This window comes from Lepidothrix coronata, unplaced genomic scaffold (genome assembly GCF_001604755.1).
Source record: "Lepidothrix coronata isolate B3197 unplaced genomic scaffold, Lepidothrix_coronata-1.0 Scaffold99, whole genome shotgun sequence".
NCBI classification, from domain to species: domain Eukaryota; kingdom Metazoa; phylum Chordata; class Aves; order Passeriformes; family Pipridae; genus Lepidothrix; species Lepidothrix coronata.
Genome location: NW_016690279.1, coordinates 543261 through 554537, shown reverse-complemented (window position 1 = coordinate 554537; position 11277 = coordinate 543261). Strand labels below are relative to the sequence as shown.

General features: G+C 44.5%; 1 protein-coding gene across 3 annotated transcripts; it reads left to right on the top strand.

Moving 5' to 3' along the window:
- Positions 1-67: 67 nt before the first annotated feature.
- Positions 68-6839, top strand: XAF1 (XIAP associated factor 1). 3 transcript variants are annotated; one of them, XM_017822776.1, is made up of 9 exons: positions 68-158; positions 1005-1099; positions 1750-1885; positions 2895-2951; positions 3738-3990; positions 4780-4847; positions 5120-5458; positions 5946-6015; positions 6684-6839. In XM_017822776.1, the coding sequence occupies exons 2-9, from the start codon at positions 1068-1070 to the stop codon at positions 6710-6712; spliced, it is 984 nt and encodes a 327-aa protein (XP_017678265.1). In that variant the 5' UTR covers positions 68-158; positions 1005-1067; the 3' UTR covers positions 6713-6839. The 3 variants fall into 3 exon arrangements, with proteins under 3 accessions (XP_017678265.1, XP_017678263.1, XP_017678262.1); XM_017822774.1 differs by having other exon boundaries at positions 77-158; positions 951-1099; XM_017822773.1 differs by lacking the exon at positions 68-158 and having other exon boundaries at positions 174-1099.
- The last annotated feature ends 4438 nt before the right edge of the window (positions 6840-11277 follow it).

Sequence of the window (11277 nt, the reverse complement as noted above, 5' to 3'; positions counted from 1 at the left end):
AAAGTCAGTTCATATTTTCTGCATCTCCTGTATATCATTTTTCCACATTGGGCAGAGTCTGTCACATCAGAGACGGCACTTATCATACAGCTGCTGGAAGGCATCTATTGTAGCAGCAGGTACACAAATGCTTGGCCTTCCATCAGAAAGTCCTGAAGGTACTGGTACCGGCGTTGAAAACGTGAACTTCTGTTTATTTTTCTCTCTAACTTATGTTTCTTCTAAAATTTTCTATGTAAAAATGTAATGCTGAGGTCCAGCAAGAGACAGGACCCGCTGCTCCTGCGGCCTCTGGTGCTGTCGGTCCATCCCAACCACAGCAGAGTATCCCCAGGAAGGAAACAGGGGTTGGAAATTTCACCAGGCACGTAGTTTGATGCCCTGAAGTGCTCCAAGGGTCACTGGGGAAGCAGAGAGGCGTAGGGACCTGCTGGGGCACGGCCGCGGGCTCGGGGAGGGGCGGCCGGCGCTGGGTTCCTCCCCCGTTGTGATGGAAGGCGAACACCTCCTCCCACGAGCTGGCTGATTTTGTCCAAGGGAGACGGCATTGTCCCAGGGAGGCCAAGGTGGGTCTGTGGGGCCGGATACTACCGTGACCATCCCCCAAGAGGCGAAGGGAAGGCCTCGTGCCCCTGCCCTCAACGCTGCGGCCCCGCGGCCCGGACGGAGCTCTCAGGCCCCTCCTCAGGGCGCCGCGGGCTCCTCGGTTCCTCGGGCGGAGGATGCGGCCGTGCCCGGATCGTGAGGGCAGGGGCTGAGGGCACAGACCGGTCAGGCCCAGGAACCCTGCCAGCTGCTGAACAAGCTACTGTAAATCAAATTTATGTGGGAAAGAAGGAAGCTGAGACCCCGGAGTTTCTCTAAGGACTATCGAACTAATCTGTGTGGAATTCACACCTAAAACCAATAACCAATACTTGCCTGGCAATACTGCTGTTTCTCCTTTAAAGAATTTTTGGCCAAACAGCTGTTTGGGGTGGAGTTACTGCAACAGAGCCTTTCAGTTTCGCTTCCTAGATTCCTCTCTGCTCTTAGAAGAAAGGATATCCAGTAAAATAAAAAGAAAAATGACAGGAGAGAACAGGTTCTGCAAAAATTGGTAAGTGATCTTTCACCCTCTCCAACCCTACAAAAGGGGGGCTTTCAGGAGTTTTTAGGATTTTCGTTGGTGTTATCCAGGTCTCCTGTAAGAGGGGGAGCAGAGGAAGAACCACACCGCATGAGTATACTAGCTATTGAGTAGGAAATAAAAATATTTTGAATGCATTTTTACGTTTCCAGGATGCTGCACTCTTGCTGCTTTGCTGTGCAGATGTTTCTTCCACAGTTCTCTCCTCTGCTGCATATTCACTTTTTACAGAATACCTTTGTGGGCAATTTTGCAGTATCTGGCAGAGAAAAGAGTCAGTGCATGAACCATGCCAAACCCACCAGCTGTTTCCCCCCATGACTGATGGTTCTTTCTCTTGCTATATTTGCAATTAAGTGATAAAATACTCATTTTTTCCAGGGTAGTTGACCATTTCTCGTAGAATAGAAGGCTGAAAGGGGCCATGAGGGTAGCGTAGCTTGGTGTGTCTTGAACAGTAGCAAGGCCATTGGGAAAATTATATGAATGAAGGCAATGAAGCACTGCAATTAAAAAAAAGAGTCAAACTTAGAAGGGTTAAGCATGAGCTTAGCCTCAATTTTATTTGGTAACAAAGGAAAAAAGTTCATTTACTCTTCTCTCCCATATATGCTCGATAGTAAACGAGATGTGTCTGCTGCCAATTTCTCCCTCCATGAGGCCCACTGCATGCGGTTTCTTACCCTCTGTCCAGAATGTGATGAACCAGTTGCTCAAAAGGATATGGAAGACCATCAGACAGAAGCACACAAACAGGTGAGGAATGCTACATGTTCTTTGGGGTTTTCTTGCGACTAGCAAAGAGCCCTTCCAAAGAGCCCTTCCAGCCCTGAAGTAGTATGTTCATATCACTGTGCTCTATATTAACCAGCTTTAAATTTCTGTAATTGTTTGACCAGAAAAATTGTAAGGGTCTGCTATGACCCTTTAGACCTGCTACAACATCTTCTGATCCTATTGCACACTTAGCTTAAGAGAATGAAGCTTCTATTGCGGTATCTCAGTTTCCTCAGCAGTATAAACTACAGATGAAATGTGCTCCTAGTGCTTGTGAATTAGCCTGAGCAGGCAGGGCAAGTGATCTGAGTAGAGGAAGACAGACAGTACCTGATCTGACATGAACCTTGCTTGTACAGAGCTTTGACATCAACTCACCTTTTTAACAAAAGCTGAACTGGCAGAGTGCATTTATCAGCTCTTCATACAGGAAGGCAAGAGCATTTTTAGTGTAGCATTAAGAACTCTGTAGCTAGAGGCACTATGGTGAAGTATGAATACACAGGCATGACTTTTTTATTCTGTCTTACTGGTTGCATTGTTTTAGCAATTCCATTGAATTCAGTTACTTAACAGAACACATGAGTAACTCTCATGGCAAACCTCTAGAAAACCAGCCTACCTCCAATGTTTTCAGAGTGGCTGTTATAATTTAGACTAGCTGAATATCATACCTATACTTTTTAGTTAAAACTCAGTCAAAATTTTAAATACATGCTATTTCACATCACACTTTGCATTTCATATGGGTGTCTTTGAGAACTGGATCCTCACACAGAATGACAGTTTTTTGCAAAATCATCAGACACCTGCTTTCCTCAAAATCTCATCAACTCAGCTCAGGGCAGACAGAGAAACAAAAATTCAGCTGGTTGATGATTGGGATGAAAATGACAGGAAGATCTCAGGAGCTTGAAGCTTATTGATATATGACAACATCAACCATCCTTCTGTGCTCCAAGTGAACTTCTGTATGTTCTGCTTGCAGATCAGATGCAGACTTTGTCACCAAAGTATGCAGCAATACCAGCTGGAGCATCATGAGGTAAGTATGGAGTGCAGTACTTTTTACTTCCAGGCTGACCCTTTTGATCAGACACTAAAAGTCACTCTAATGTGTTCAACAGCAAAAACATGTAAATCCCTGACTCCTGTCCTGGACCATGAAGAAACTTAAATCTCTGAAGAGCTGCAGTGTTTTGGCATACTTTCCCCCCTTGTAATGAAGTGGGTGCCCATGGTGGTTGCCCATCCAGTTGTGATGGGACAGTCTGTTCCAGGAGATAGTCTATTACTTTCTCATCCTTGATATCTCGATCTGATGTTCTTTGCGGGCTCCTCCAAGACATTTCTGTCCTGCCCCCACACTCATATTGCCTGCTTCTCTGAATGAGTGATTATACAAGGTGAGAGTCAATGAGAGAAGATACACAAAAACGCTTCGCAGAGGCTGGAAGTGAGAGCAGTCTGTCCATGCTAGCTGTAGTCTAATCATTTTAAGGAACCAAAGCAGTGAAAACACAGCAGCCTTCCTGTGGCAGTGGTAGCTAAAGTATTGGAATTTTCTAGGTGGCCTTGTGCTCTGTTGCTGACCTGTACTGGCACAGAACATCTTCACAGCTGTTGATTCTCATTTTGCCTTATATTGCCTAAATCATCCTAAGATAAAGATAGCCTAGACAGATGAACTGCTAATGCAGCTATGCCTGCATTTGATTTTATAGATAACCCTTAAGGAGAATGTTTTTAAACAGCCACTCATTGCTCTCACTCAATGCCCTCTCTCAATATTGATAGGAAATCTGCAATAATTTTGTCTATTCATGTACAGAACAAGGAGTGCCAAAAACGAGCCATGAAATGCACCATCTGTGACCTTGAAATGCCCTTCAACAAGCTACAGGAACACCTGGACACCTGTGCCAGCCGAACAGAGAGGTGTCAGGAGTGTAACAAATACATCATGTATAAGGACCAGCACAAACACAAGGAGATCTGTCCAAACAGTGGTCTGTCCTATCATAAGGATGTGGACTTTCAAACCAGTGAAGCATCCACTAATGCAACAGTTATTCGCCCCATTGGTAAGCAAAATTCCTCATTGTCACGGACTGGGTCAACTGTTAAATCTCAATGAAAATTCTCCTGCCTTCTCTACAGTTCTTGGTAATCCAGCCTGGAGCTGATTGTTGTTTAACCAGCCATGGTGAAAGGGCCAAGTGTTGTGTTCTGTTATGCTGGTATTGTAAAGCCAGTGTGGTTCCACTGACAGGTAGCTCATCGGCCATGTTCTTTTATGCCTCCCTTATATTCTGGAAGTGAAATTCCTTCTGTCAGAAAATAAGTGAAACTTGTTCATCTTTCTATTTGTTGCACAGGAGAAAATGTGATTTAGAACTTCCTTCCACTTTGTACACAAAAGCCAGGGATGCATACCTTGATTTCTTGAAGTTGAGAGTAGCTTTATTAGGCCTAAGGTGTTGGACAGAGTATGTCAAGACAAAAAATTATTGAATCCAGTCAATTATTCCAGAAAAGAATAGGCATCAGTAGGTGCAGTGGTTGGCAAAATAAACTATAGAGAGCAAACCCTCCTGGCAACAGAATTAGCTGGGCCAGGGTAAGAGTGAAGCATCTTGAGACACAAAACATGGGACTGGAATGGAATTTCAAATATCCTGAAATTGAGAAGGGAAGGTGGATTAGGTTTGTGCCAAAAGCAAAATGAAGTCATAGCTCAAATTTCTTCTTGGCCAGTGGAATCAGCATTCTATGTTTCTGTAGAACCAGAGACTCTAAGTGGATCTGAGCAGCCTGTCTGGATAACTAGGGTCAATGCTTTGTTTCTCTCACTTTTTTTTTCCCTTCTGAAGGTACTGGTGGCAATCTTTGTCAGAAATGCAGTAAGTTATTCCCAGATGACCAGTACTCCCAACATCTGGTAAGTATATTTGAAACTGAGCAAGAGCATGGTTTGTGCTTAATTTCCAGCCAGGTTATTTCTCCAAAAAGCTGTATATTAGCTAAGAAAGGGCAGTGTGTCTTGGCTTTTCAAACATAGTGTCATGATACAGTGCATTGCACCGAAGCATCACTGGGAGGGGCTGTCCAAGGTCCCTCCCCAGGCCTCACCTCTGTCCCAAATCACAGCATGGCCACAGGGTTGGGTGCAATGCCAATCTTCACCTCATCGGGCATACTCTCTTTTAACAGAATAAATGCAATGCAGCCCATAAGCTGACAAAAGTTCTTGCTGGCCAGTCAGCTTCAAGCCTCATCGGTGCTCCACCACGGTCTTCTTCCTCCCTGGCTCCCTCTTCCTCCTCTGAAAATGCAATGGCATGGAAAGATGTCCGTCCCAAAGGGAAAGAAAGGGAGCAGCCACTGACCTCCAAACCTTTAAAGAACAAAAAGATTGGCTTTCTGTCTCCCACAAGAGGCGGATGTTCCACATCACCTCAAGCTCTTAAAGACACTCAGTCTTTTGACATGCTGGTGACCTGTGACCATTGCGACATTCTACTGCCACTTCCAACCCTTCGGAAACATGAGGTGAGAAGTCACACACTGGACTTGGCCTCCTATCTGGAAAGGCCCATACCTACCGAGTCACTACTTATCTTCACACTGCCCAGGACCCTAGTGCCCATCTCTGCATTCCAAAACTTCTTGATATGTTGGCCATAGGTACACCCTGTTCATAAAGTGTGGAATTTGTTAATTCCATTGACTATTTATGCTTACATCTACACAAACAAGATCTACAATGTGCTTAAGTTTTAGGAAAATAATGACGACTCAGGCCATTAATTTTAAGCTCATATCCTGGAAAGTCTTCAGCAACTGTCCTTATTTGCTGAGGGCTGATGTTGTTCCTGCTAAGCAAATAGTAGGACTGTATCTCAGCTGCATCAGATATTAAGCTCTAGATAATTTTTCATCCCAACAAAGGGGCCCAGTTGCCTCGCTACTGAATATGATGGCTTGTTGAATATAATATTAAATTTTCCTCTGATATGACTGTTACTTATTTCCCTAGATCAAATGTCTGCATTGGACAACTCTGCAAAATGCTAGGATGAAACAAAAATCAAGCCATGGGGAAAAAGGTATCGCAGAATTTCAGAAATTTAGAATAGATTTCATAATTCAGGATTATTCTACACTGTGTTAACAGGAACATTTTGCAAGAGGGAGTATATCTAACACAAGCTAATACGCAGAGTATCACAAAGCTCTTTAGATTCCAACACGCAGTGGATTTCTGTGAGGTTGCACTAAGGAAGCATTGCTCCAGAGCCAGTGTGTTTTTGCTCTCTTGTCTCAAACTAACATGTCTTGTGCCTCACAAATTAAGCTACTTTGAACAGTGCAGTACTTTCCCTACTGAAGCAGAGACCAGAACATCCTTCTCTGGTTTTCAGTTCCTGGCAGAGTCATTTCCTCTCGGTCCAGTTTAATTAAGTGAAACTGAAAGCCGTTGTTCTCAATCTGTCCTTTTTCTGCTTGGTTCAGTAAATGATGTATTACTTCTCCCTGCAAAACTTTTCTTTCCTGGTGAATTAAAGAGAGAAAGCACCAATGTGAGAAATAGGCAGTTTCTCTAGTTTTGAATTACAGGATGCTGGTCTTGAAATAAAAGTGAGTACATGGTAATTACATGAATTATTTGAACTGCATTGTAAGGGTTTTATATTGTTCAACTGAGTGATGACATAGGAAGGCTGTAAACCTGAAACTTTAAAAACACTCGTAACTGGGCTTTGTTTGGTTTCAGGAGACTTTTTCTACAGCATTCGTGATTAAATCTGGAAAACAGAGGCACGTCTTCAGATTGAATCTTCAGCTCAGCTTTAGCAAAAGGCCCTGTGGAAATATGATAGCTTTATCGGCAAATAAAAGTGCAGACTTGCTACTCTGGATTAAGAACAAAGAGTGACTCAGATTTTTTATTCCTTATCAAGAGAAGCATTTAAAGGTTTCACCAGAAAACTGTAAAAGTGATGGGGGCTCAACAGGTGTTGTTTCAAATATTCCTGTGCAAGCTTGCCTTAGGAATATCCTTTTGCCACCTGGTTCTGCAAGGAGAGCAGCTTATTTTAAAATATATCTTCTGAGGGAGAGAAGGAAATAAGGAATTTCAGAATACCTTGTCATGTTGAATGCCACCAATTCCTCTCATGCTCAGTGAGAGCTGAGAACTTGGTGTTTATCAAAACATAGCCCAGTGAAATTAGAAAACATTAAATCCTGCTCTTCATCACTTCAGTGAACCACTGAACCTAGGAGCAGCACAAACATCTTCATCTCTGGAAATGGCAGACACATCCCAGGATAACTGAGGGCGTTTGTCTCCTGAAATACAAGTGGAAACTGATAGAGCCAAATGGTGGGAGTTAAACATGAAGGGTAAGTGGATGCTCACAGGACAGCAAATGGGCAAGAACAGGCAGGTAAGGGGATAGTGCTCACACCAACCATCCCTGTTACCCCAGGACCACTGCAGACTGTCGTCCTGCTCTGTCACAGGTTATTGTGACAGCACATGGAGTCACACTGCAAGACAGGGACCAAAGTGACCTTGTCTGAAAAGGGCCACAAACCTACATTAGAGCACAAGGCCGGCTTTAGCCTTACAGCCCTTTCCCGTGGAGGGGTGAGAAGGCTCGGCCTGTTAAGGAAGTGTTTCCTCTCCTCCATGGAGCCCCTCGGGGTGTTTCGGCGCTCGGTGCTGCAGTGTCACCGTGTGGCTGTCGGTGGCAGCGGCACCGGCTCGGGAGGGAGGAGAGCCGGGAGGGGCCCGGGCAGCCCGCCCAGCTCGGGGCTGTGCACGCCGGGCATGGGCACCGTGCGGGGACTGACACCGTCGGGCTCCCAGCTGGGGCAAGGACAACATGACCTGGGTACGGAGTGCAGCGAGCAGGTGTCCGTGGCCTGGAGCTGCAGTCACCTGGCCTGCTCTGGTGCCCTGTGTGCAAGGTACATGTTGCCAGGACTCTGTCTCGGCACCAGGAGAGCCTCCGAAACACAACACCTCTCTGAGGATCTTTAAAACTCCTGCAAACAATCTGACGATCACCTCTTCCAGGGTGAGGAGATTGCTGTTACGGCCACCCCAGATGTCCCCGTGGTGCTGGAGGTGCTGCCCAGCGTGGTGACCCTGCTCCTAAAATCAGTGCCAAGGCTCTTCGGTTTCACAGAATGGCCTTTGTCTAAGCTGCCGGGCCCCAGAGGGAGGACGAGGGGCCTGTTCATTTGCAGAGTATGAAAGTATGGAAGCAGCAGCGCCCAGACGTCTGCAAACCTGAGCTCCAAGGTCCGCAAGGCATGCGGTGCCAGGGTAGCACAAAGTTCAGGATGAGAGGGAAGCAGCAGTCGTTGGTTTCAAAGCTCCCAAACGTGTTCGCTGTACCAGTGCAATCCGTTCGGTCACTAGATGGCAATAAAGACCCAACGTGCTCTTCCTGGGCTACAGGGGAGGTTTGTTGAGCTCGGCCTGGATTTGCCCCAGGAGATGGAAGCGGAAGATACTAGAGAAACCATAAAAGTAACTGTGCCGTCGTTCTGCTTGGTAATGAGGATTTGTTTCGTTATTGTCTGTTTCTGAAAAAAATAAATAGGTTGTATTTACCAAGAAGAAAATTATTATCAGATTAAAAATATATTTCTGTGCAAGAAAAGGAAGCTCAGCCTTACCAGGACAAGTACTCAGAGGACATGGCATCATACTCCTGAAACACTGCTGAGGTTTCAAATCACTGGGATTTCAGTGTTTTTCCTTGAAGTTTAAGACACATTTTTGTTCTCTGACAGTGGCAGGAGGCAATCTAATTCTGTATGACACTCCTTCCACAGTGAAACCTTACCTACATGCCTCTCCATACAGTATTTTTCTAAACAATCCTTTGTCATAGTGAAAACTTTAACACCAATCTCTGAGACACCAGAATGAAGAACACCTTGTATTTGTCCATTTCCTCAGTGCTGTGTGCTGGTGGCTGCTCCTCACTATGCTGTGTGCTGTGTGTATATTAATATTCCTCAAAGGTTAATCTCATTTGAAGGCAGGAATTTTGTGTGTACAAAACATTGCAAAGCCAGCTGGCATATCCTACTCCCAGACACTGTTCTGATTCAAAAGCAGTGTTATGGGAAGCAGAAGGAACTAAATGAGGAAATTAAACTGACAATATACCCTGCAGTGAGCTGATGGGGAGAAGCTGAATGACCTGTTTTAGAATTTGTCCACTGCTACTTCTCAGTGGTTCTGTTGCAAAAGACAGTGCAGGATCTCAGAATTTACTGGTGTCTTCTATGGGATGGATTTTCAATAATCCAGAGGGTAAAAGTCATCTGTTGAACCAACACAAGGCCCCCATATCACCTCAACATGCTAAAGAAAAAACAAGCAGCATATATTTTACAAACCACACCCACCCATGTAACTTGTGTAGTACCTCATGAAGGGTTAGAAGCTGGACTTGATGATCCTTGTGGGTCCCTTCCAACTCAGCATATTCTATGATTCTGTGATTCTGTGACTGACATCTCTTCATTTGCTGCTGAAGGGCTTTCTATGTGCCTTAAGTCACATTGGGATAAAATTTAGCAGAAACTTGAGCTCAAGTACTTTTCTGATTATTTAGAAAAAAAACCTCAAAAAATAAGCAAACTAATTAATAGGTGACCAACACTGTCATCTCCTATGGTATATGAACACATGTCCTTGCAATTCAGAAAGAAAAATTTGCAGTGAAAGTGCAAGTAACCAGTGGGTGAGTAAGTGGACTAAGGTAGGCAGAGATGTCCCCAAGTGAAGGCAAACCTTGCAGAGGCAGCAGAGCTGAAGGAAATTCATCCCTGTGCTGTGGCCATTGGTATCCTGCAACTGCATAAAATCCCAGTGAGCCCCGTGTGTGAGCGGTGGCAGGCCCAGGCCACAGGAGGAGGGCAGGGTGTGCACAAGGAGCTGTCTGCTCCTCTCTGGCTCCCTACAGGAAGGTGTCACCTGTTTTCATTTCCATGAAATGGATGTGGCTGCTCCCACAGGCCTGCACACAATATCCAGACTGGCTTTCCATGACTGGAGGCAGTGTGAGGGAATGAGACTTCATGCTTTGTCTTATATCCAGATGTCGCAGGGGGGGAGGACAGGGTTATCACAAGTGGCTGTATCAGATTTGACTGGTGCACTGTTCCCTCCAGCTCATCCAGACATCTCAGAGGAGAAAGGCTGATGAATAGAGTAATTTCGAGTAGTCTTTGCTGTGCCAAAAATAACTTTTTCTATCAAATGTGATGAAGGTTTGATATCTCTTCTTGATTCTGAGAGTTTGTTCTGCCTTTAGCTACTTATCCCTAAGGCTCAAACTTCTTGAAAGTTGATTGTTATTGTAGCAGGTCAGATTACACTGTTCTGTAGGGAATTTTCCACAGAAAATTCCACCTGTTGTGTGGAGCTTGGATCCCAGTGCCAGCACCATCAGCATATTGAAGATGCTTTTCAGGAATAAGAAATATACTTTTTATAGAGACTTGCAAATGTGAAGAGCTGGCATGGCATGGGTGTTAGAGGAAACGTTGAGTAGAGTTGAATGTGAGGAGTGAAAATTGCTCTTTTAAAAGTAACTTGTAAAGGTTGGTAAGAGTGGTGGGTGCACAGATCAGTGCTAGGCTGGTTCTCATTGCGGCTCTTCTGCAGAGCTCCATGACACTGAGCTGTGCTGGTTTGGAGGCATGAGGAAAAAAACATGTAGACTTGAATGGTATTGGCTCATAAGAACCATAAGAACCTCAGAAAAGGTGAAAAGGTTTTCAGCATTTGCTTGAATTCAAACTGTACTGCATAAGTTTTCTCTGATGTCATTTTTGAATGGAGAATCCATTACAGCCTTTTGTGACCTGGTAATTTGGTTGAGAAGCTGGCTTTTATGTAAATGGCAGGCTATCTTTTTCTTGATGGTTTCCTAGTAAAGAGGTGGGTTTAATGCATCTCACAGTGATGTAGGTGAGAGACAAAGGTACATGTCAGGGGAGAAGAATAGTTTAGGAAAAGAGGATCAGCTTAAACCTAAAGAATACAGAATGCAATAAAAGGGAAATAAAATGAGGGGATAAAGGAAAGTGACTGATTACATGTCAGCCCAAAACAGCTTCCAACAGGTGTGGAATAGAAATGTTTTGAAATTGTGTCCTTTTTGTGAACTTAGCTCACAAAATTAATAAACCACACCCCCCCAACTCAGCTGCCCCTGCCCAAAACAGATGCATAGTGAAAATATATAATGTATATAAGCCTATTTTTGGAGTGATCCAACCCTGTAGGTATTTATTTCCAGTCTGGAGAGGGCAATGAAATGTGACAAAATAGG